We start from the raw sequence: 24,270 nt of genomic DNA on the forward strand, positions 1-24,270 counted from the left end.
TTGATTTTCAGGTTTTATTTGCCTGTTATAATTCTGATATTATGTACATATATATATATACTTTTGTTTTTTGTAGAGGGCTTATCAGTAGACCAAGCACAGGCATACAGGGAGGCTGTGGCTGCTGAACAGGGGCACAGCAGTGCTGGGAGAACCAATCTTTCCTTTTTTTTTGTCTGTTTTTATTTTTCCTGGGATGGGTTCATCAAAGCTAATTGCTATCAATCCTAGAAACCACCTAGGGACTCGGACATCTGCCTACACACTAGTGGTGTAAAGGGAAGGGCGGGTACAAACTTTCAAAGTCACGGTGTATTTACATTCCCAAGGTGGGGGCAGGAGGAGGCTGAGGAAGACAATTGTTCAGACGATGGGAAGTAGGGGAGGGCAGGGCTGCTAAGGGGTCCTGGGGAGTGGGGGTGGCTGGAAGAGGCCGGCCGGTGGGCAGTGGGAGGAGGTGTGCCCGCCCCGCAGCCAGGTAGTGACGGAGGCCACTTGGATGTTGTCTGGTGGGTACTGAAGGCAGCGTGTGTTTGGGGCTCCTGAAAGCCGGCTGTGGAGCGGGCTGGGTGGCAGGAAGAGGCGGTGCTGCCAGAGTGCAATGCTGGCGGCAGGGGTGGGGGAACTCTCTGGGCTCTCCAGATGGCCTCCCTTGCCCCTGCGGCCAGCTTGCCCACCTCCCATCCCAGTTGGAGCAGAGATAGCAAAGAAAAGACAGCAGATGGTGGGGACACCGAGTTTTGTCCCCAGTCCCAGCCAGGCTGGCTGGGGAGTGGCTGGGGGAGGGGGAAGGTGCCAACTCTGGTCCTGAGGAGAACCCACCATGTCTGCCCCCAGTCAGGGAGCAAGAAAGACAGCATTTTGGAGACCCTTTCAGGCCACCCCTACTTCTTCTCCCCCAAACCACAACCTCTCTGCCCAAATGGGCTGGCAAGGCAGCACCCAAAGGCCCCTGACATGTGGGAGATCTGCCCCCAAGCTGGGGCAAAGCAGCGTGTGCCCAGGAAGGGATGCAGCTGGGTTTTGGCAATAAAGTGGGGACCAGGTGGTAAGAAGGGGATCTGAGGCAGCAACTTCTCCTCTGCCCCAACTCCAGCCTCCCATGGGCCAGCTGGAGAGGAAGGGGCCTCGATCCCAAGGCCAGGGGCAAAGCATCTCCTGTCCTGGACTCCACTATTCTAGGGCCACGGCAGGGTTGATGGGGGAGGTGGCCCCTGAGCTATCGTTGCCCCCTGCCGCCTCCTTCTCCTTCTTGCCACTATACTGGCCAATGAAGGAGCCATCCTCGTTGAACTGAACATCCACGCTTCCCCCATAATCGGCCAGGCTGTCGTCACTGCCCAGGGGCTTAATGTCCCCATTGAGCGATGGTTGGCTGCTGCCGAAGGCCTTCTCCTCGTTGTCACTGCGGAGGCACAAGGCAGGTGTGAGTGAGAGCACTGCCGAGCCCTGCAGGAGCCTGGCTGGGGGTGAGGCAGACGCCGCCTGCGTTCCATTTGCTTATCATGCGCTCAGGAAGAGCAGCTCTGGCCACCCTGGCAGGCAGGTCTGGGGCTGTCATCTTTGGGCATTCCCCAGATTCTGGGGACTGTGAGGGAGCAAGTGTGCATTCAGCAGGGATTACGGGGCCTGGTTCCTGTCTGGGAAACTGTCTGGGGCCTCCCTTGGGGAGATGGGAGCAGTGAAGGTATCTGCGTGGAGAGGAGGGGCTGGGGTGTGTTGGCCTCTCCCTGAAGTGAGCTGCTGGGCCTGGGGACTGGGAAGTGAGAGTCCTGTCAGAGCACCGGCAGCCAGGGGACAATGGCACACCAGGTACACATTGTCTTTAGGGAGTCCCTGCTGTTGGCCCCTCCCCACTACCCCTGCCTTACCTCTCCAGGGACCTGAAGTCACCCAGCAGCACAGAGAAGAGAGAGAGGGGGTGAGATGTGAAGGCCAGGGTGGAGCTGAACGCCAGCACCCGCTCCTGCCCCAGCTCACCTGTACTCGCCGAAGGTCTCATCTTTCATCGGTCGGGCCTCAGAGTCCACCTGGGTGTCCTCCTTATCCTTCACTGGAGACACAGAGAGGGACAGCTTCTTCTCCCACCCCAGCCTGACCTGGGGCTCCGGGCCCCTCTACGCCCTGCACCCGCAGCACTCTGTCTCAACAGCGTCCAGAGGCAACAGGCCTTGAAAGAAACCACTCGTCCCCTGTGGTCCGGCCACCACTTGCCTGTGGCCCCAACCCCAGCCTAGGAGGAGGATCCCCCTGCCCGCCCCCACCATGCGCCTGTCGTCTTGTGGGGAGCTCGGAGAATCCAGGAGGCCTTGCAGAAGGGTGGAAGGGGCGAGGTGCTCCTCTCTACCCTCGGCTCCACCCCACTCACGTGGGGCTCAGAGGCTACCTGAGTATTTGCCGCCCTTGCTGCGCTTGATGAAGCAGAGGATGAGCAGGACGAGGAGCAGGAGGATGATGGCACTCACAAAGCCGATGAACCAGCCCTCAGTGGCGAAGCCAGCAGGAGGGAGCCTCACGCGGCCTGAGGGTGAGACACCAGCCCCCCGTGCTGCCGCCCAAGCCGGAACCCGACCTGAGGCCCTGAAGTATGCTCTTAAAGTCGGGGCCCTCTGGGGACTGAGGAGTAACAGGGACAAGGAGATAGGGAAGAGGGCATCTGCGGAAAGGGTACAAAAAGGGGGCTGATTCGGGGACACCCAGATTCTGGGAGGAGAAGCAGACAGGAGCCGTGGAGGGGCCTGGGCAGTAGTGGCCATTCAGGGGACAGAAGGGCATGAATTGTGCAGCCTCCATGCCTCCCTGGCAGGCAATGGCGGGCCCCCGGCGCCTCACCTGTGCCATTGGTCTTCACAGCCATCTGGTGCCGGAACATCCTCTCCTTAAACAAGTGGATCTCATAGTCAGTGTCAGGCTGCAGGTCCCACTGTGTGTAGGAGCTCTGGTTGTAGCTGACATACTGTGGCGAGAGGGAAGCCCCGCCCTTCTCTTCTGCAAAGGCGAGAGGGTAGCAGTGGGGGTGACTTGGAGTGCCAGGCAGCCCTTCTGGCCCAGAGCCCCCTTCCCCACCATGCCCCAGGGCCCCCTTTCACGCTTACCTCCCAAGGCTTTGAACAAGATATGGAACCTAAAGTTGCACTGGCCCTCCTTGGGGACCCAGGAGACGACGCTGTAGTTTTCACCCGCTGTGGCTGAGATGTTGCCAAAATCTGAGATCCCTGGGGGATGCAGGGGCACGAGGAGAGTGTGGCAGCTGCCAGGCAGTCTAAGGCCCTCCCTCCTGGACCCGGCTGGCCAGGGCATCCCTGTTGGCAGGTCATTCCTCCATCTCACCAGACAAGGCCATAGTGCCTCCTTCCCGTACGATGGCTTCACCAGGGCCCTCTTTGGTGGTGGCCTGAAGCTGGAAGCGGTACCGCAGGTGGGGACTGAGATCGGTCAGGTTGTGTGTCCGAAGTTCGGGGTCCCGAAGGTTGAAGGACAGCTGCCCCTTGCCCCCCTCATCCACTGTGGGGACAGGCAGAGGTCGCAGGGGTTGGCTGTGGCTGCAGCTCTGCCCCCTCCCCGTGGCCCCTCCACCTCCCTTCCCTGCTGGGGCAGTGCACGCACAGGGGTGGTAGGAGAGTACGTAGCCGGTCAGCACACCGTTGTGGCTGAGTGGGGGCTGCCAGCGCAGCAGCAGGCTGGTGTTCGACTGGCACTCCAGGTGCAACGCCTCAGGGTGGCCAGGCACTGCAGGGCACAGAACCAAGTGGCAGGTAGGTCCTCGCCCAGGTCTGGGGAGGAGGGTACGGGATGAGGCGTGGGGTGCAGGACTCACCTCCCTCTGGGGTGCTGAAGGTGAACTCGCTGGCGGGCCCCAATCCCCGCCCGTTAAAGGCCTGCACCTCCAGGTGGTAGGAGCTATAGGGCCGCAAGCCACTGAGGATGATACTGGTGGTGTTGGCGGGCACCACCACATGGTCTTTGTGGATATGTCTCTTGCTGTGCTTCCTCTGACTGCCCTCCCTCCAGTACGTCACCTGCACATGCGGACAGGAGACCTCACAGGGGCAGAAGGCACCCAGCAGGGCCCCCAGTGCACGCCCCCACCGCCCTTGATGGGGACCCTCTTCTCAACCCAAGTCTTCCAGGAGAGCGGCTGACAGGTGGCAAAGCCCCCTCACCGTCCTGTCACTTTACCTCAGTGATCACCCTCCCGGGCCCCCACACCTTCAACCCTTACATTGTATCCACGGAGGTGGCCCTTGACCTGGGCCAGGTCCACCGGCCGCCACTTGACCAGCACGGCACTTGAGTTGAGGATCTCGATGCCTTCCAGCTCAGGGATTGCCTGGGGATCTGGAAACCACCAGTGACTTGGAAAGAGCCACAGGCTCTCACCCTAGCCCTGAGGCCAGGCCCAAGCCCCCAAACACAGAGATGGATTCGGATGTTTTATGAGGCACAGTGTGAGGAGGAGAGGTGCATTTGCATGGTCTCAAGATCTCTCCCTGGGCTGCTTATTAGTTGCAAAGGTGAAAATCGTAGCTTATACAAAGGAGAAACCATGGCCGGGCGTGGTGGTTCACACACATATTCCCAGCACTTTGGGAGACAGAGGCAGGTGGAACATTTGAGGTCTGGAGTTAGAGACCAACATGACCAACATGGTGAAACCCCATCTCTACTAAATACGAAAATTAGTTGGGTGTGGTGGCAGGTGCCTGTAATCCCAGCTAATCAGGAGGCTGAGGCAGGAGAATCGCTTGAACTCGGGAGGCAGAGGTTGCAGTGAGCCAAGATCGCTCCCCTGCACTCCAGCCTGGCTGACAGAGCAAGACTCCATCTCAAAAAAAAAAAAAAAAAAGGAGAAACCAGAAAAAAACTTGACCAGGTACTTCAAGTTACCATCTGGTCATGTTCCAGATTCAAGGAAATGAACGAAGCAGCATTGGCTGATACAACTGGAATACCACTGCCAATTATAGAAATGTGAAGTGTGGGGAATTTCATAACGTCGCTCTGGTTATGTAAGAGAATATCCTCACCCTTAGGAAAGGCACACACCAGCGCTGAGAGGGGTGGACATGGGCTGGGGTGGAAGCAGGCGATCTCCACCCTGGGCGAAGGAGCCTGCCAGATACTCACAGTCCTCTCCGGAGTAGCCGATGGTGACCTGGGGCTCTGGTCCCTTGCCCTGGCTGTTGACGGCCTGGACTTTGATCTCGTAGGGCACAAAGGTGGACGTGTTGGACACCACCAGGAAGGGGTCGCTGACAATCTGCTCCTGCCAGGGCCCTTGTGTGCCCTGAGGGCGCCACTGCACACGGTACTGAACCTGGGGGGCATTCCAGTCCATCCACCAGAGCGGCTGGAGGAGACCAGCAGAAGAGGAGATGGTTGGCCAAGAACACCAGCATTCTTTGGCCCGCCCCCCAGCGCAGACTGGCATCCCCAGACATCAGCCCCTTCCTTTGCACAGCCAAGGGGGAGCAACAGACACTCAGGTCATGGCCTCATGTCCCACAGGCAGCTTAGCCCAGGGACTCTCACCTTCCATGTGATGACCATATTGGTGGTCTCATTTCCTTCCCCCTTCACATCTACAGGGTTCTTCTCCGGGGCTGGAAAGGAATGTATTAACACATCAATGCTGCAGCCTCTTTTGGAGAGCCATGAGGACTGAGGACCAAGGAACAAATGGCTCATTCTGGCACCAAGGGAGTCCAGTCCTCTCACACTCCCCCTGGAAATTTGGAAGCAGAGGAACTTGGGCACGGCACCTCTCTCAGCCCTCCCTTCACAGCCCGGAGCCCCTTCCAGGTGGCATGGGAGTGGGTGCCACCCTGACTCACCTGCCTCAGGTGTGACCACAGTCTCAGAGACGGGGCTGGGCTCCCCGGGGCCGTACTTGTTGATGGCAGTAACCCTAAAGGTGTAGTGGACATAGGGCGATAGCTTGAGGGTGGTAGAGGTCTGGTTTCCTGGAACCTTGCCCAGACTGTACCATTTTTCAGGCGCCATTTCCTTGTCCTCAAATTCAATGTCATATTCTGCCAAGAAGTGAACCAGCAATGAAGTGATTGGCGTGTCGCTTTGGGGGAAGGGCTGTGGAGGGGTTGGGTACAATCTGGGTCCCTGAGTACCCAGGCCAACTGGCATCTCCAGATTCCCATGAGGAACCGTGAGTCCCCCCAAGCCATGTCCCCCCAGGAAGGCTCCAGGAGGAGGGAGGACCCCAGGAGGGGCCAGGGCTGGCAGAGGTGATGGTAGGGTGGCACCGAGCTCAAGTCTCTTACTCTCAATGGGGGCATTGTGGTCTTCTGCAGGACTCCAGGACACGCGCACCTGGCTCTGCGTCAGCAGGTCCAGATCGGACAGCACCAGCCGTGGCACTGGCCCGGGGCTTCCTGAGGGTGGGGAGGGTAGGTGCTTGAAAGGGCCCAGCGATGTGAGCCCCGGCCTTCTGGAGTGGAGGCTTCCACCCTAAGACTTACCCACCACCAAGAGCTGTGCCCTACTCTCCACCACATCCAGCTCGGTGCTGGCCACGCAGCTGTAGTTGCCCTGGTCGCTGTAGTCCAGGCTGTGGATGACCAGGCGCCCATCCTCTATGAAGTACCTGTGGAGGAGCCATGTCTGTCCTTCCTGCCATCTGGGCTCTTCTCCCCTCCCATCCCTGCCTCCTGCCTTCTTTCCCCACTCCTGCCAGAGCCTTCCCCCTCAAAGCAAGCATGAGGCCAGAAGGTCTGGACTTCCAGCTTTTCCCACTCTGCCCCCTTTCACTGTCACTGTCCTCACTTGTCACTGTCCCCAAGCTCCTGGAGGTCTCGGCCGTCCCCACGCCAGGTGATGCTGGGCTGCAAGGAGGGGTCAAAGGAGGCCTGGCACGTGAAGGTCACCCTCGAACCTTTCTTCTCGATTGTGCTGCGGGGTCCCTGCGTGATCTGAGTTGCATCTGAGAGTAATGCATGCGTGAGGAAGTCACTCTGATGTCCTCCAGAGGCCCGGGCCCTCCCTCCCAGAGGCACAGCCAGCCATGTGGCAAGGGTAGCCTGACCTTTAACCTTCAAGTTAGCCACAATGGTCACATTGTTTTGGTCATTGGCAGCCAGGCAGAAGTAGCGTCCGGTGTCATTGGCCTGGAGGTCTCGAATGCCCAGAGTCCCGTTGGCATAGGGGAAGAAGCGTTCATCCTGAAGCACTGTTGTTCCATCCTCGTCCAGCCTGGAGGGAGCAGGGCGGGCCTGGCTCTGACTGGATGGCCTGGGCTCCCTGCCCTCCCTGGCTCCCTGGCCACTGGGACAGGACTTTCACCACTACCAGGACAAGACACTCACCACTGAACGCTGGGCACAGGCGCTCCGAAGGCCTTGCAGAGAAGGTAGGCGGTGCTGCCCTGGACGGCCATGTACGTCTGATTGTCCGCAGTCAGGATCTTGGCCGGCAGCTCTAGGGGAGGAACAGTCTTGAGAAACAGGGCAGGACCTGGGGCCACAGCTGGGCCAGGAGCCAGGGACCCTCTGCACGGCTTCCTCAGGCCCCCAAGAGCCCTGCAAGTCTTGCTTCCCTGCTCCCAGCTGAGGCCCCCGCCAGGCTGCGTCTCTCTCTGCCTTCAGACACTGCCCTCTGCCTCAGATGCACCTCTGGTTGCAGCCACCCAACTTTTACGTTATTCCAGACCTAAGTGACAGTCACCTCTCCCCAAAAACCTTCCTGGCCTGGTCCCCAGCCTTCCCTGAGGTTCCAGGAGAGGTGCCACCTGGGCTGGCCTCCGTCACATCCTGTCCGTGGTGAGCCTCCACTCAGTCACAGTGACAAGGCCTTTCCCCTCTTACATCTCCCTCAGCTATCATGAGGCTGAGTGAGATGGCGTGAAGGGTCTCAGCAAGGAGAAAGGCCAGTGCCAGCCTGGTAGGCCGAGGACACGTCAGCTGCCAGCTGAGTCACTCTGGTGGCCTGGCCCAGTGGGCTTCAGGGACAGACTGGGAGTAGGAGGTAAGGAAGGGAGGGCACTCACGGACAACATGGATGTAGGCATTGGCCAGCAGGAGCCCATGCCGGTTGCGGGCCTCACATTGGGTCACCATTGTGTCACTGGGCTGCACGTTGCTCAGGATCAGGGCACCACGCTGAATCCGGTACTTCTGGTCCTTGGCCAACTCTGTGCATGCAGCAGGTGCGCCCATGGGCCCCAGCCCGGCATTGAGCTGAGTTGAGGCCCTTTCTCACCCTCTTTTTCCTCTCCCCCACAGCGCCCAGGGCTCACCACACTCCCCACTCCTGCCTGAGGCCCTGCTCACCCTCCACAGGGATCCCATTGATTCTCCAGGTGACCTCTGGTTGGGGCCTGCCCTGGACTTGACAGTCCAGGCGGGCAGTCTCTCCTGGCCCATATAGATGGTTCTGGGGCTTGTGCAGCCAGTACGGGGCAGCTAGGAAGAAGAGGAAAGCCAACCTGAGCCCGCAGCCGGCAGCCGACTTTTGCCCCAGTGCAGACCCTCCCCTCCCCCATGACAGTGGGCATGATGGGCCACTGTCCCAGGAGGTCCATACCCTCCACGGTGACATAGTAGGCGTGCCGGACACTGCCCAGTGAGTTCTCGGCCAGGCAGCGGTACTCGCCATCATCCTCCTCGCCCACTTTCAGCAGCTGCAGGGTCTTGTTGTGGTTCTGGTAGGTGACACGGTCGGCTGGCATGGGGCCGCTGGGGCGTAGCCATTTGATGGTGGGCGTGGGACTGCCCAGGAGGCAAAGGGAAGAGAGTAGAAGGGAGAGAGAACAAGGCCACTCACCCCAGCCCCCTACACCCCGCAGTGGTCTGAGCTCCCCGCTAGGGCTGCCCCACCCTGCTCTGCCCTGCCTTGGGTGCCCAGACTCACAAGCCCTCGGCGATGCACTCTAGGACCAATGGCTGCCCCTGCAAGGCCACCAGGTGGCTGCTGGAGTTGGTGGGGAAGAGCAGGCGCGGCTTCCTGTCAATCATGCTGTTGGCTGCCAGGAGAAAGTGGGTGGGTGGGCTGCCCACTCTTCCCTCCACCCCAAAATCGCAAGGCTGAGGGACTTAACACTCCAGCCAGCCCCCGGGGCCTCTTTTTCTTCCTCCGTTAAGGAGAGTGTGCTGTCTCTGCTCTCGACGCCTGGGAAGGGGTCTGGGCAGAGTAGAGGTGGGAGCCACGCTGTTCTTAAGGAAGCCTGGAGTTGTCAGATGGACCTATGTTGGGAAGGGCCATGCCTGAGGGTGAAAGGAGTCAGGGAGAGGGTGCAGAGCCTCTGAGACTCACTGGCCTTGACCCGGAGGTCAATGGGCTCCTTCTGAATGATAGTCCTGGTGCCTGGGAAGTGGGCGTGGCAGATGTAGTCTGAGTGATTGTCAGAGGTGAGCACATTGGCAAAGTAGAGGTTGCCGTTCTGGCCCATCGTCACCCGCTCATCCTGCTTGATGTGCAAGATCTCTGCAGGGGGCAAGGAGGCTGAGGTTATGACCCTGTCCAGGAAGACACCCCCGCTAACACCCCGACCCCATGAGGCAGCTGCTCGCCGGCACCCACTGCTGTTCATCCAGTATATCCGGAGAGGCTCTGCACTTGGGGGAGGGTGGCAAGGCAGAACAACTGACTCCCCTTCCTCCACCTCCACGGGCTTCACTGTCTCCTTTGGCCACTTGGGGGCACCTAGAAGGGACAGACGGGCTGACACTCTCCTCTTGGCCCAGATGGTGCTGGGCAGGAGAAGGGAGGTGGGGGCGGGGGGGATGGTGGGCTACCCCGGGGATGGATGAGGGGGCGAGAGGGTCAGGCCAGGAGAAAGTTCACAGAAAAGGAGGCAGACCCTCTGGATACCTTCTGGGCTCATGGCAGAGACTGGCACTTAGGGAGGCCAGGGTGAGCAGGAGGCCAGGAGGCCAGGAAGGGTTAACCCTCCACGGTTCTCAGCTCTCCCTGCCCACCCCAGGAAAGGACGGGTTGGGGGAGGCTGAGGCTGAGGTGCAGTGATGGGGGAGGGGAGCTGTGGAGGGATGCAGGAGTCACAGACCCTTCCATCATCCTGACACAGAAACCATGGCAACGGTTCCCAAGGTAACCAGAGGGGTGGGGAGGGGAGAGGAGAGCGCTCAGGAGGCAGAAAGCTCAGGGAGGATGGAATGCGAAGGGAAAACCCCAGGGAAAAGGCGACACAGATCAAGACAGAGCTGTGGGGCAAGAGAAACCAAGTCGGAGGTGGAGAGGGAGAGATGAAGAGCCAAATGGAAAAGCCAGAGAAGAGGGGCCCTGCTAAGGAGTGCGGGTGTGGACAGAGATGACTGCAGCCCGCTCGCCCCTCACCCCCACCACCTTCCCACCCAGCCATGAGGCAGGCACCAGGAAAGCCTGAGGGAGTGAAGGGACATGAGATGACTGGAAACGCAATGGAGACAGAGACAGGGTAAAGAAGGAGAAGACTGCACAAGAAACAAGATGGCCCAGGGGGGAAGCTGGGGTGGGGTGGAAAGCTGGCAGGGCACCCAGGCCCCTCGCCATGAGACAACCAGCTGAGGGACAGCAGCTTCCAGCCCACACTCCCACATGAACTCCGGGACCTGCCCTCCCTGGTCCCTGCAGCGCCTCGCACCCTCGGCCATGAGTCGGATCTCATGGGACATGGCGGTGCCCAGCTTATTGCTGGCAAAGCAGCGGTAGATGCCCTGGAACCTCTGGGCAAAGTTGCTGTTGTTGCCTGTGATGGTGAAGGAGCCAGAGTGGGGCGACTGGTACACAGTCACACCCAGCTCTTCCTTGGGTTTGAAGTGGACACCATCCCTTGTCCAGCGGAACCTGTGGGCGGAGAAAGGCCCAGAGGCCTGAGGCCCTAGAACCCAACGGGGGCTGGAACAGGCTGGAGGGACAGGTGCAAGCAGTCAGGGCCCCCAGGGGATGGACTGGGAGATGGCAAGGACTTGGGCTGATTAGCAAGGTTTGGGGCTTCTGGGCTTAGAAATTAGGCGGTTCAGGGAGGCACAAGGCCGGGGTCAGTGGCAGGCAACAGGGGCTGAGATGGCAGAGATCACTCACTGCACTTCAGGCTTGCCACTGGCCTCACACTTGAGGCTGATGTCATCTGTGGGGAAGACAACCAGGCGCCGTGGAGACTGTTCCGTGATGACAGGTGGCTCCATCACTGGAGACAGGGTGGAGAGAGCGGTGGTGAGGGTGCTGCCTGGCTGGTGTCATAGCCTCGGCCCCTGTCCCAACGTGAGGGAAGCAGGGTCCAGAGCCCTTGGAGGCCCCATGGCCACAGGGGGACGAATGGAGGGGAAGAACAAAAGAGGCTTGTGGGACATGAAAAGAGGGAGAGAAAGAAAGGGACACATGCAAAAATGTAAAGAGAGGCAGGGACAGAGGGGACAGCCACGGAAGTTACAAAGAGATGCCTGAAAAAGACAAAAAGCGTATGACAGAAAGAAGCCGGGATAACAAAAGCCAAGACATAGAAACCAAGAAGGATAAACCCCAGACGGGGGAGAAGGGACCAGAGAGAATGGCAGAGAGGAACAGTGAGGGTGACAGAGTACCCAGGCTGGGGCAGAGGCAGAACAAAGCCAGCCCTGCACAGGTGAGAGAAGCATATGGTGCTCAGGAGAGCCAAGCAGGACCCGGGCACTCAGGAGGGCGGGCGTGCAGGCTCAGCCAAGGGCCCCCTTACCCCTCTTCTTTGCCTTCTTGGAAACACTCTCACCCCTCCCCAACTTACCGTGGTGTCCTTCATCTGAGAAATCCAGGCAGGCAGCAAGGGAGGGAATGGAGAGAAATACTGACAGGCAGCCCCAGAGTGGAGCAGATGGCAGGGGACATAGTAAGCTTCTGCAGTTCCCCGGTGGAGAGGGAATGGCAGTAGAACAGGCCCTGGCAGTGGCAACAAGGGGGCATACGCTGGGCTGGAGCAGTGGCAGGTCAAGCCCAGGGAGATGGGACAGAGAAATGCCCAGGGGGAGGGGCTGCACTGGATAGACACGGGGTATGTAGCCCAGAGGCAGCCAGGCCATGCCTCCAGCTCTAGCAGACAGGGAGAGAGAAATTCTTGCCTTTAATAAGGAGCGTCCTTGCAGCCCCCTGGCAGGGCCTGGCAGGGCCTGCAGAACTGACCCCACCCGTTCAGGATGCCTTGGAAGGCACCCTCCCCTGCTCCAGCCTGCTTCCCTCCTAATCCAATTAGCACAGCTGAGTGTTTTCAATTACCAGGGCCCAGCCTTCAGAGCCCTGCTGCCCCCTCCCCCTGAAAACTATCCCAAAGGCCCTGCTGCCTCTGAGTTTCCATAGCCTGTGGGGTTGGCACCAGCCCTCCTCTTCTCCCTCCTTCCTCCCAGTCAGTCGCCAAGCTCTCTGGGGCAGAGGCCAGAGCTGCTGCCCCAGCCCCAGGACTCTGCAGAGCACTGGCCAGGGCGGCCTCGAGGAAGGGAGAAGAGGGAGAGAGGGAGCAGCAGGCTGCCTCTGAAAGCTTTGTCTCTGCAGAAGACCTCAGTGTGAAGGTCCAGGGAGGGAGGAGGGGGCTCCCTGGGGACACTGCAGAGGGCCCGGAGCTGGGGAGGGAGATGGTGACAGGGATGACAGGATGCGGAAAGCCAACTAGGTGGAGGAAGCAGGAAAAGAGACAAAGCAGGCTGGAGTGGCTGGGAGGGAGAGATGGAAGATAGGTTCCAACACGGAGGGCCGGCTGCCTGCCACTGCCCACTGTGCCATATCAGGGTCAAGAACAAGTGCTGATCAGTGCCCAGGGCAGCCTTGGAGCTGCCATGGCCTTTGGCCTAGTTCTGTTCTCCCCACTCCCATCTTTCTGTAGAGAATGCACAGCTTGCATTCCACTGTACAGTGTTACATTGTGTATCCACCTCTGTGTCCTCTGTGTCTAAAAGCCTCACTGGTATGTGTTTCCACTTGTGTGGCCTCTCAGTAACTCTGCTCCTTCATCCCTGTACCTGGCTTGTCTTCATGCACCTGTGTGCATGTGCCCATGTGCATCTGTGCCAGGGGAGTCTGCCTGGCCCTGGCCCTCCATGTATGTGCCTAAGGGGCCAGCCTCTTTACCTCCTCCAAGCCCTCACTGCCTCCCAATCCCAGGTGCCTCCCCAGCCTCTCTCTCGCAGCCCCTGTCCCACTGCTGGTACAGACAGTCTTCCCAACCCCTATCCGCCAACTAATCTCTCAGTGACACTGGCCTCCTGCTTGTCCAGGCCCAGAGACAAAGGTGTCAAGGTGAGGCTGAGAAGGGACTGGAGCCTGGTAGCTCAAGAGACACAAATGCCCTCACATATGATGCCTGCCCTGTGACATTCCCCTCACACGGCCTGACAGCTACTTAAAGAGAAAACACCATCACAGTAACACCCCCCACATGCAAGTGTGTACTCACATTCAGTCCCACTCACATATACACATGACCCACTGCAATCAAATGTAGTGATCAAATACCTCCCAACCTCCACAAACCTGGCCAGTAAGTAACAGAGTGACTCACACAGTTACCCATGTAAGGAAGTCAAAATCACATTCACGAATATCTACACTCAGTCAATCACAAGAACACACAGAAATACACAGTGTATCCATGCTTAGTCACAAACCTACGGCCACACTCCCCAACATCCACTCACCTGCTTTGCCCCCAACAAATGTTACAACCATAGACACATGCTCCAGCAGCCCTGCCCCCACACCCACCAAATAACTACACAAGAAAAAGGGTCCAGAAGGCTGCTGAGCTGGGACCAGGGTTTTTCAAGCCACCTTTTCCTGTCTCAGTTCAGAGACAGGGTGGCAAGGGCCCAGGAGGAGAAAGAGAAACGGGGACAAGACTTGAACACAGGCCTTTGCACAAACCAGCTGAGGGCTGGGACAGCCCCATTCTCCTGCTGCCACACCCCTGTAGTGGGGGATGGAAGCGGAGGAGTCGGAGTGGGGCGGGCAGGGATGGGGCGGGCTAAGGAGAGCATGGAGGAGGCCCAAGACCTGGTGGCCGTGTGCCGGGTTCGCTGTCCCTGGTGCTGAAATCGCCCCGGCCGGCCGCGCCCGTCCCTGTCCATGGTGCTGACACGCCCCGCACCTTCTACCCTGCCCTTCTCTCCAGGGGTACCCAACGTCCTGGCTATGTCCTGCCCACCCCGTGCCCAGGAAAGGCCAAGGAGAGGAGTCAGAGTGCGGAACAAGGTGAAGGTGAGGAGGCAGAAGATAAAGAGGGGCCCAACATAGCGGTGAAGGGAGGCGCCCAGGTTCCCTTCAGCTACTCACATTCCTCGGGGATCTGGATAAGCAGGCAGGGGCTGCAGAGGAGGAGAGGCCACAAGTACCGCAGCGCCACGACCATCTTTCCCGGCGGCACCGCGCAGCACAGCCAGCCGGGCTCGGTTCAGGCTCCGGCAGCAGGGGAAGGGGTCTGGTGGTCGGCTTGGGGTGGGAGCTGGGAGTGGGGGCACTGGGAGAGGGGAGAAGGGAAGGGAAGGGTGGGGGAAGAGAGACGAGAGAACGGAAGGACGTTAGTGACTAACATCTGGGTAAGCCCGGGCTCTTGGTCCCGCCCTCAGCCCCGCCCCCAGCTGGCCGGCTTCTCCAGCCGTCCCCTCCCCATCCGCACCCCTCCCCACCTTGGAGGGAGAAATCTGGAAGAGATAGCCCGGGCTGGGCCTCCAGGTTGCCTTTTATTCCCTCTCTACTCCCTGTCTGCACCTTTCCTGCCAGCTGCCTCCCCAGCACCAACTTGTTGCCCCATCAGCTCCCCTGTGCATGGCACAGGCCACTGTGTGCACACCATCCCCGTATGTGTCTGCATGTGCCTGTGAGCGGGTGTCCGTGGGCATGTGTGTGGTTGTAGATCTGCATGCAGGGAGTGAGCTGAATGTGAGCTGGTATTTCTGTGGCGTGTTTTCTCTGGGAGGGGTTGCACTCATGAGTGGGTGTGTTAATATGTGTGCCTGAGGGAATCAACACACAAGTCTGCTAGCTACGTGTGTCTTTCTGTGTGTCTTTATGTATCTGTGGGGAAGAATCCCTGTATCTATTATCTCTGTGTGCACATATATGTAGAGAAGAACTCTTCTTGCACTCACATTGCTATAGCTTTCAGAGCCAACTGATGCCTGGGTGCTGTACAGCCCTAAAAAGCTAATGGGGGGCTTGGGAAATGGGATAGAGAAGGGAGGAAAGTGGCCCAAGATGGCTGCATTTCACAACATAGTTTCAGGAAAATGAAGAAAGAATGGAGAAAGGACCAGGCGTGGTGGCTTATGCCTGTAATCCCAGGCTGAGGCAGGTGGACCACTTGAGGACAGGAGTTTGAGACCAGCCTGGCCAACATGGTGGAACCCTGTCTCTACTAAAAATACAAAAAAAAAAAAAAAAAAAAAAGCAAAGAAAAGAAATTAGCCGTAGTGGTGGGCGCCTGTAATGCCAGCTACTTGGGAGGCTGAGGCACGAGAGTCACTTGAGCCTGAGAGGCAGAGGTTGCAGTGAGCCAAGACTGTGCCACTGCACTCCGGCCTGGGTGATGGAGTGAGACTCTGTCTATAAATAAAAATAAAAGGCTGGGCACAGTGGTTCATGCCTGTAATCCCAGCAATTTGGGAGGCCGAGGTGGGTGAATCACCTGAAGTCAGGAGTTCAAAACCAGCCAGGCCAACATGGTGAAACCCTGTCTCTAGTAAAAATACAAAATTAGGGCCGGGCACGGTGGCTCACGCCTGTAATCCCAGCACTTTGGGAGGCTGAGGCAGGTGGATCTTGAGGTCAGCAGTTTGAGACCAGCCTGGCCAACATGGTGAAATCCCATCTCTACTAAAAATACAAAAAAATTGGCCAGGCATGGCGGCACGTGCCTATAATCCTAGCTACTCAGGAGGCTGAGGCAGGAGAATCATTTGAATCCAGGAGGCGGAGGCTGTGGTGAGTAGAGATTGTGCCATTGCACTCCAGCCTGGGCAACAGAGCAAGACTCTGTCTCAAAAAGAAAAAGTTAGCCTGGTGTGGTGGTGCATTCCTGTAATCCCAGCTACTCGGGAGGTTGAGGCAGGAGAATCTCTTGAATCCAGGAGGCTGAAGTTGCAGTGAGCCAAGATCACACCATTGCACTCCAGCCTGGGCAACAAGAGAGAAATTCCATGAAAGAGAGAAAGAAAGGAAGAAAGGAAGAAAGGAAGAAAGGAACAAAGAAAGAAAGAAAGAAAGAAAGAAGGAAGGAAGAAGGAAGCCTTCCCTCGAGAATTGGTGTGGGAGATGAGAGGAGGAAAACAGCCCCCCTGCTGCTCCTCAGCCCCCTGGGGGGCAAGAGAGGCCACTGAGGCCTCCTCCCTTCCAGATGCTCCAGGTTAGGGTCAGGACAGGGGTCAGGACAAGCTCTGGGACATTTTCTTTTTTTTTTTGAGACGGAGTCTGGCTCTGTCCCCCAGGCTGGAGTGCAGTGGCCGGATCTCAGCTCACTGCAAGCTCCGCCTCCCGGGTTTACGCCATTCTCCTGCCTCAGCCTCCTGAGTAGCTGGGACTACAGGCGCCCGCCACCATGCCCGGCTAATTTTTTGTATTTTTTTAGTAGAGATGGGGTTTCACCGTGTTAGCCAGGATGGTCTCAATCTCCTGACCTCGTGATCAGCCCGTCTCGGCCTCCCAAAGTGCTGGGATTACAGGCTTGAGCCACCGCACCCGTCCAGGACATTTTCTGTGAGAGTGTTTCTGACACTTCTTGTGTGTCTCAAAGTCCCAACTTCTAGGTCTTTGTCTGAGTCTTCAGAGCTCAACTGCTGCATGTGTCCACCCCAAACCCAAGCCACACCAACCATGTCCACATCCACCTACAAGTAAGAGGACCCAAAGACTAAGGGTCTGAAAGAGGGGGCTCCTCTGACAATGACAAGAAGAGGAAACAGACTCCCAAGTGGCCAGACCACTTCAATTACAAACAGGAAGTGGTTAAAGTGCAAGTGAGGCAAGAAAACGTGTTATTAGGTGACAGAGCTTGGAGGCTAAAGTCCCAGACTGGATGCTTTCATTTAATCCATACTGCACATCCTCCCTCTGCCCAGCCAGGACCTTATCAAAGTGGGTACCGAGTCTCAGCAGGAACACTGAAAGGATGGTAGAGAAGTCAGCCATGCTGTCCTAAGGCTCTGGGCCCTGTCAGTTTTGTGTAACAGAGTCACCCAAGAAGAGCTGTGAATGCAGCAGATCCTGTGGGGACTCTGGGCAGGAGCTTGCTGCAGAGGGTGGTGGAGAAGCAGCAGGATGGGTCAGCATGCATGGCCTGGTGGCCAAGGGATGACTTGGAGGGTAAGAAGTGTGATTCCCAACCTGCAAGAGCTGGACCAGGGCCCAGAAGGGAGGAGCAACAGTGGATCTGTTCCACCCCGGCCTCTCCCCACAAAGCCAGTGGATCAGGGGAGGCCCCAGGCAGCACTGGCCTCAACTTCAAGGCCTGTAGGAGCAGTAGGAGACTCAGATCAGAGAGCAGATGATCAAACAGCAGCCTTGGGAGCTCTGAGCATTGGTCTTAGGAGGGGGAGGGGAGGAAACTGGAGCAAGGAGAAGCTCAAAGAAGGGCCCTCTTGCATGTCAGAGGCTTGGATGCTCTGGAGGTTGATGATTTCTGCCACACAAGTTCGTCTATTTGTCCTTCGAATCTAGAATCCTGGAATGGTGTGTGGCATGTACACTCAGGGGAAATACAGTAACCCCAAATCCCTGGTCCCCACTGCCTGCCGCATCCCGGCGCTATCTTATCTTCCCACAGACTCATATCCAACTTCTTTTTTGGTCTCCCAGTATTTGCCACCCAGCTTTCCACCGCCCTGGGCACTTGGAGACAGACAGGAAGCAGCCAGAAGGTTGCGAGGCATAACAGCTGGGAGGGGGCGCTCCCTCTTCCCCTCCCACTGCTGCTGGGTCTCTGATCTCTCACCGTTCCTCAGGCAATTACAGAGCAAGCGGCTAGGGTTGTCAGCTCAGCAGGCCCTCTACCCCCCACCAGCACCACCAAGGGCAAAGGAGCGGGGAGGGGGGGTGTTCCACAGATGGAGCCAAGGCCGGGTCTGCCAAGGGTAACAGACAGAGTGAGAAGAGGCAGGAGGCAGCAGGAGACAAAGACAGACGTAGGAAGACAGCGCTAACCACGATGGAGACGGTTAAGGAGGTGGGGAAATTCAGAAGCGGAGACCCAGGCAGCAGGGAAAGGGAAAGAAGAGGAAACCGGAGCACAAAGGGTGAGAGGCAGCCGCAGAGAGCGCTGCTGAGGAATGGCAGAAAGAGCGAGAAGAGTGAGGGGTGGGGGTGGGCGTGTGCACGTGCGCGTGCGCACAGGCCGCCTGCACAGCGTCCTTGTCCCTAGGGGCTGTGCCAGGCAAGGGGCGGGGAGGAAGGAAGATGGGCCTGGGTCAGAGGAGGGGCTTCCCAGTGTGGACGTCATGCTGGCCTGGGAGCAGGGTAGAGACAGACAGAGGGTGGAGAAGCTGTGAGCTGGGGCCGGAAGAGCCTACAAAGCCCCACGCAACAGAGCATCAAGGCCCTGCCCACTTGTGGCACTGGGCAAGGGACAGCCGTGAGACAGGATGAATGGTGCACTGCTGGCTGACCCATGCCATGCCAGGGAACAGGTGGTGGGTTTCCTGCTGTGGGTAGAGACGGGAGAGGGAGAAGCACCCAGAAGATCCCAGGGAAGCCTTCCAATATTGCTGCTGGCTGGGAGTAAGTGGCCACCTGGCTGGAGGAGACGCACATGTGTTAGGCCAACAGTGAGCATGTGTGACCATGCACTGAGTGGACAGTAGCCGCTGTGCTGGGGCAGTTGAAGGTGGGGCCGTTCCTGAGTAAGTCCGGTCCCAAACCCATCCTCCCTGGTGGGAAAGGACCAGGGAGGCAAGGGTCAGGCCCAGCAGCCTACAGGGAGGGGTTCAGCCCCAGAAGAGCCTCGCCCCATCCCACCCTACCTGGCCTCCCACTATGACCGCAGGTCCCTCAGGGAGTCCTCTGTCCTCTGCTCCGAAATGCTTGCTTCGGTCTGACAGGAAGCAGCTTGCCAGGGAGGGACCTGGGAGGTCGTGGAGCCTGGCTAGACCTGGGATGACTGCTTCCTCTCTGAAAACACACACACACACAAACACACACACACACACCATCACCACCACCACCACCACCACACACCTTGGGAAGGGAACCTCCAGCGGTGCCCTGCACACCTGCCTGTCAGTTCTCAGGTTCTGCCTGGAGTTCCTCTCAAAGGAGAAGCAACAAGAGGGCCCTTCAACAGCACAGCAGAGATTCCCCAGTTTCTCCTGCCCTTGTCTTCTGGGGACATGGTGCCTGGTGACCCAATGGGCCAGAGTGGGGGTGGGGCTGGGGGCTCAGCACAGGGCACATGACAGGGTCAGAGTGCGGTGCTAAGCCCATATGCTTGCAGGCCTGGGAGCCTGGGGGTCTTTTGTGCCTGTTGGTGTGTATATGATGCTGTGGGTGTCACTTACACCCCTTGCACTGTGTCCCTTTAAGGCTCCCGCTGGCCCTCCCCCTGAGGCTGTGGCTGGCAGGTTTCTATGGTGATGCAGCCCAAGTCCCTCGGTAGCAGAGGTGGGGGAGCCAGAGGTGAGGAAGCCAAGGAAAGCCTTGTTATGTGTTATGTAGACAGCACATAAAGGGGGTTGCTCCAGGGAGCCCCCACAGGTACCTGTGGGCCCAGAAGTCCTTTATGACTGCTACTTAGTCCCTGTACTCCCCACCTCACCCCTCCCTAAGGGGGTACCCCCCAGAGAGTGAGCCTTCAGCCCCCTCATCTCGCCTGAGGCTTTAGTCTCCAAGGCAACTACAGCTCACCTGTCATGGACCATTCTCCTTAAAAGATGGGGAGAAGAGACAGAGGTTTACCCTTTGTGGGGGTGCAGGGAAGACGATCTTGACTACTGGGAAAGGGAGGGAGGAGCCCCACTCCATCCCCACAATCACATCCCTCTGTGGTCTGTTCTATTAAATCAACCCTCAGCGTGGACTTACCACATACCAGAAAGTCTCATGAGCACTTCCACGCACATCCACTCATCTCCTCCCCAGATTTGCCCCAGGGAGGGAGGTGCTATCATCATCCCCATTTTACAGATGAGAAATGGAGGCTCAGAAAACTGGAAACTGTGTCCAAGATCACAGAGCTGGCACTGGCTCTCAGCAGGGGTGGGGTTCAAGAGGGCATGGTGGCTCCCCAAGTTGCCTCTCAGAGGCTCTGGCATCCTAATATGTGTGCCTGCTAGGCTTCCCAGGGGACCAGTGGCCTGAGCAAGGATGGCCTCCAAGCCATCCTGCCCCACGGGGAGGGCTTATTTGCCAGGCAGATGGCAGGCAAATGTTGGGGGCAGGGAGTGACATCTTGGGATGGAGGCCATGCGGAAGAAGGATGTGATCAGCATCACGTCTCAGCACAGGGCTGAAGCCCGACACCAAACAAACCCCCAAGTCCCCCACCCAGGTACTCAGGCCAAGAGAAGGCCAACTCCTTTCCCTTCTGGGTTTGGGGACAGGCTGGTTTCTTGGTCCCCTCTTCTGCTGTCTGGAATCTGGACTTTTTCTGATACCTTTTTTGCAACCAGAGGCTCCAGAACCCCTCCCAGAGAGGCCCGTCTCCAATCAGCACTTAGGGACAGCAGTAGACTCATTCTTGTGTCGAAGGGGATACTGATGCCCAGCAGGCGGCAAGGCTTCAGCCTCCCAGACCCCTAGAAGGCCAGAGAAATGAGGTGGCAGCAAAAATAGGGCTCCTCTCAGGCCCCAGGCCTCCTCAGTGAGCTAGTACTAGAGAGGACTTCAGGGGTCAGGCCAGAAGGAACAGAGTGCATCCAGTTCCTGGGGCTGTGGCCTGAAAAGCAGAGCAGGGAGGGAGTCGAACCTGGGGCAGGGAGAGGCCCTGGCCCACATCAGTCCTGGAACACCTAGCCTGTGTTGGTTTGAGGGGGCGGAGTGGAGGTGCCTGGAAACAGCTCAGACACTGCCAGGCCCCACCGGCCCCCTCCAGAGGCCCCACTCCCAAACGGTTAAAGGGCAGAGGGGGACACAGGAAGCCCGGGGGCAGACAATGGAGCCTCTGTGATCCCCAGGGCTTGGGCATTCCTAAGTCATGAACACAGACGCAGATGGCTGGGGGAGAGGGCCACAGGGAACCCCCCTCCACTGAAGCACAGCCTGGGTTGGCCAGAGACTCTGTCCCCATATCATGCAGCGCTGCTTCCAGCCACTGCAGCCACCACCCTCAGCCCCACCCCTTCCCAGCACAGGCCCTGTTGGGGCATCTGAGGAGACCCACGTGGCCACATGACAATATCTGTGTGCATGCTGGCTCATGAACACACACATGCATGCAGCCAAATATATGGCCCCACCCAGACAAACAGGAATACTGGAAGTTACACACACACAAATACACAAACACAAGCAGAGACACAAACCCCACACATGCAGATAGGAAGACTGCCTGGCTGGAGGGCTGGGGGCGGAGGGGCTCCCGGGACTCAGTCCCTTTCCTTCAAGCTCGACTCTCACACCCACACTGGGATGGACGGGCTCAGAAGTCCTCCTTGGCCAAGTGCATGGAGCCCAGGACGCTGCCACCCTCCTGCCCCACCCAACCCCTGGCCCGCGCAGTTGCCCCTGCTGGGCATAAGGGCCAGAGATGAGCAGGAGCTGCTGACCGGCAGTGGCTGGGCACTCCCTCCACAGCTTTCCAACCTGGGAAGAACAGGGGGGCCTGGGGAGGGGGCCACTGGACAAAGAAAAGCTTCTAGAAAGAACAGCGGCCAGACCCTTCCCGGCTCCTCCCTCTATTTCCAGCCACAGCCTTCAGGAAGCCACAAAGACCCTGTTGATATCTGGGGAAGAGGCAGGCTGGGCAGGCTACCTCCCCCAGTGCTTGTCTGGCTGGTACTCACCAGGCACCCCCCTTCCAGCCTTCCACTCAGACAAGGCCCCCATGGGGGGTCTGGGCCCAACCCTAAGGCATAGAGTCCAGCAGAGGGGTGCTGAGTGGCTGCTGGACAGGGCACAACCTCAGGGCCCTCAAGGGTGAGGCAGGGGCAGCTGGGGGGCACAGGGAGAGGAGCAGAGTGGTGGAAGACAGACAAAAGGGTAAGCAGAGAGATGGAGCAGAGCCCTGACAGGAAGGGGGAAGAAGGGAGGGAGGGCCAGGCAGGCAGAGGCAGAGGGAGGAGACAGGGAGTGGTGTACCCCATCCCTGGCAGCAGCAGACTTCTTCCTAGAAGGAGGGGGAAGGTGATGGCCCTGGGGGTGGGGCGCAGGGAGACGTGGGAGGCTTCAGAGGAGAGAGCTGCGGGGCGGGGGAAGCAGGAGAGGGAGGTGTCTGGGATGGGCCAGATCAGAGCAAGTAAGAGCGACTGTGAGGGCAGGGATGCTGCAGGCCCATTCCAGATGGCCCCACCCAGGGACCCAACCCCAGCCCATCGTGGGGGCAGAGGACAGGGCAATGAGCACCCTGCTGGGGACCCTAGAGGGGCATCCAGACCCCCTGCCTCCTCCACTGTCTGAACCACGGGGGATGGGGGGCACGGCCCCCACTCATGCCCACAGAGGGAGGCCTGGCAGACCAGGGGCTTGGCTGGGATCCCCATCCTTGCAGACTTCCTCACAGGACCCCACCCCTACCCCGTGTTCTCCTGTGAACGTGCCCTCCTGGAGCCTGGGCCACTCTGCAAGGCCACATCACCCTCACACCCAGAAAAGCACCCAGTTGCAGCCATTTCGAGCTTTGAAAGGGATCTTGGTGATCAAGGAACCTACCCCCATGGGAAAGGGACTGACTGTCCCAAGTCCCTGGGCTGGGGGCTGGCCAGTATGGCACACAGGCCTGTCTCCTCAACCCTCACGGGCCAGTCCTGGCCAGGTGCACGCCAAGGAAGGCGCCAGCTGTAGGTCCAGTGGTGGAAAGGGCTCAGACCTGGGAGAGGTCGATTGGGGGCACAACCTGGGCACCCTGCTCACTGTAGCAGCCTTCAGGCCAGGCCCTTCCTCACTCTCTGCCTCCCTTTTCCCTTCAGATAATCATCAAGAAAAAAAGAAAACAAGTGACACCCCATGAAGACAGGGACGATGCTGGTCCAGTGTGTCACTGGCTCTTCCATGGGCAGCCCAGAGCCTGGCCCAAAGGAGCACTGGCAGTGAGCAGCTGCCCAGTACATGCCTGCCCATCGCTGGGATGCTTAGCGCCCAGGTAGGGAAGCTCTTCACTGGTTGCAGGGCAGGGGACCCCGCCACCTTGAATCACTGATTGTCCTCCTGATGCTCAGCAGGGGGCTGGCAGGGGGGAACGGGGGGAGGAGCCTTTTAGGAGTGTGGTGTAGCAAACCAGGGAGGCTGGGGCGTGCTGAACGTGTTTCCCTCTTGGTGATCAGATCACCAGCGATTCTTAATTCCTTTTGTTCTTTTCTGTATATTTCAAGTGTCCTACAATAAGATGTATTATTTTTGGGATCATACACACACAAACATCAATAAATATGGAGAGAGACTCAGATGCAGCAGAGAGAAATGACCAGGAGCCAGGGAGGTGGGAAGGTCCCAGACCCAACCCTGCCCCGAACTTCCCATGTGGCCAAGACAGCTGAATCCTCAAAGGCTCTGGGGCCCACAGGTGTGCACATGCAGGGCTGCATGGGAGCTGTGCCAGGGAAGAGGCCGGGCTGGGCCAAGTCCCACCACCTGCAGCAAGGAGCCGATGGGAGGGGAGAGGCCCTGGGGAGGCCCCCGACTCAGAAAGATGACACTGGGCAGCAGCCCCCAGGGAAAGAAGGGAGGACTGCACTGATTTACGTCAGGGCCACGTGAGTCAGCAGAGATGGCACTGGGCTGCCCCGATGCCCCTGCCCTCAGGGTGGGGTTAACAAGGGCGGGGTAGGGGGGTGCCAGGCCCCACTCCTTCTGGGGAAGGGGCAGATGGCTCTAGGCCTGCCTTCCTTAAAAGGGCAGTGATAGGTGGGGGGGGGGGGGGTCCAGATACCCTGTCGGGGGCAATGGATTGTAGTACGTGTTCTTTGCAATCACTGCCAACCAAGAGGCCCCAAAAGTCTGACCTGGAAAGGAAGGAATAGGAATCGCTGACCCCTCCCATAACCGCACAGAGATGGGAAGATGTGGCAGTGGGCAAAAGACCTGCAATGCGCAGGAACCGCCTGAGCCAGTGAGGCCCACCTTCCTCACCCCGACCTAATGGACCCTACCTGATGGACACCCATGCACGGGAGGCGCAGCAGTGTGTGCCCGAACCGACCTCACCCACTGCAGCCCTGACTGGCC

At 58.6% G+C, this 24,270-nt stretch overlaps 1 protein-coding gene and 1 long non-coding RNA gene across 4 annotated transcripts in view; one reads left to right on the top strand and one right to left on the bottom strand.

Moving 5' to 3' along the window:
- The window catches only part of L1CAM (L1 cell adhesion molecule), a 25,092-nt gene continuing 822 nt past the window's right edge, over nucleotides 1-24,270 (bottom strand). Inside the window, exons 1-27 of one of the 3 annotated variants that reach the window (XM_030933489.1) lie at nucleotides 20,547-20,664; nucleotides 14,242-14,425; nucleotides 11,032-11,137; nucleotides 10,592-10,794; nucleotides 9,532-9,654; nucleotides 9,265-9,435; nucleotides 8,863-8,974; nucleotides 8,536-8,720; nucleotides 8,283-8,414; nucleotides 8,000-8,143; nucleotides 7,320-7,431; nucleotides 7,040-7,206; nucleotides 6,781-6,937; nucleotides 6,477-6,601; nucleotides 6,279-6,389; nucleotides 5,835-6,032; nucleotides 5,533-5,603; nucleotides 5,128-5,350; nucleotides 4,223-4,338; nucleotides 3,818-4,019; nucleotides 3,607-3,729; nucleotides 3,331-3,504; nucleotides 3,096-3,215; nucleotides 2,833-2,988; nucleotides 2,387-2,521; nucleotides 1,981-2,053; nucleotides 1-1,405 (exon numbers count right to left, since the gene is read on the bottom strand). In XM_030933489.1, the coding sequence (XP_030789349.1) occupies nucleotides 1,174-1,405; nucleotides 1,981-2,053; nucleotides 2,387-2,521; nucleotides 2,833-2,988; nucleotides 3,096-3,215; nucleotides 3,331-3,504; nucleotides 3,607-3,729; nucleotides 3,818-4,019; nucleotides 4,223-4,338; nucleotides 5,128-5,350; nucleotides 5,533-5,603; nucleotides 5,835-6,032; nucleotides 6,279-6,389; nucleotides 6,477-6,601; nucleotides 6,781-6,937; nucleotides 7,040-7,206; nucleotides 7,320-7,431; nucleotides 8,000-8,143; nucleotides 8,283-8,414; nucleotides 8,536-8,720; nucleotides 8,863-8,974; nucleotides 9,265-9,435; nucleotides 9,532-9,654; nucleotides 10,592-10,794; nucleotides 11,032-11,137; nucleotides 14,242-14,317 (3,747 nt within the window). In that variant the 5' untranslated portion in view covers nucleotides 14,318-14,425; nucleotides 20,547-20,664 and the 3' untranslated portion in view covers nucleotides 1-1,173. Of the gene's footprint in view, nucleotides 1,406-1,980; nucleotides 2,054-2,386; nucleotides 2,522-2,832; nucleotides 2,989-3,095; nucleotides 3,216-3,330; nucleotides 3,505-3,606; nucleotides 3,730-3,817; nucleotides 4,020-4,222; nucleotides 4,339-5,127; nucleotides 5,351-5,532; nucleotides 5,604-5,834; nucleotides 6,033-6,278; nucleotides 6,390-6,476; nucleotides 6,602-6,780; nucleotides 6,938-7,039; nucleotides 7,207-7,319; nucleotides 7,432-7,999; nucleotides 8,144-8,282; nucleotides 8,415-8,535; nucleotides 8,721-8,862; nucleotides 8,975-9,264; nucleotides 9,436-9,531; nucleotides 9,655-10,591; nucleotides 10,795-11,031; nucleotides 11,138-14,241; nucleotides 14,426-20,546; nucleotides 20,665-24,270 lie in introns of those variants that run through there. The other 2 variants (XM_030933488.1, XM_030933490.1) reach the window with 2 other exon arrangements.
- Nucleotides 23,988-24,270, top strand: part of LOC104661192 — an 18,420-nt gene continuing 18,137 nt past the window's right edge. The window contains exon 1 of the long non-coding RNA XR_004058301.1: nucleotides 23,988-23,997. This is a non-coding gene — a long non-coding RNA (putative lung carcinoma-associated protein 10). The remainder of the gene's footprint in view (nucleotides 23,998-24,270) is intronic.

Source organism: Rhinopithecus roxellana, chromosome 7, assembly GCF_007565055.1.
Source record: "Rhinopithecus roxellana isolate Shanxi Qingling chromosome 7, ASM756505v1, whole genome shotgun sequence".
Classification (NCBI taxonomy): domain Eukaryota; kingdom Metazoa; phylum Chordata; class Mammalia; order Primates; family Cercopithecidae; genus Rhinopithecus; species Rhinopithecus roxellana.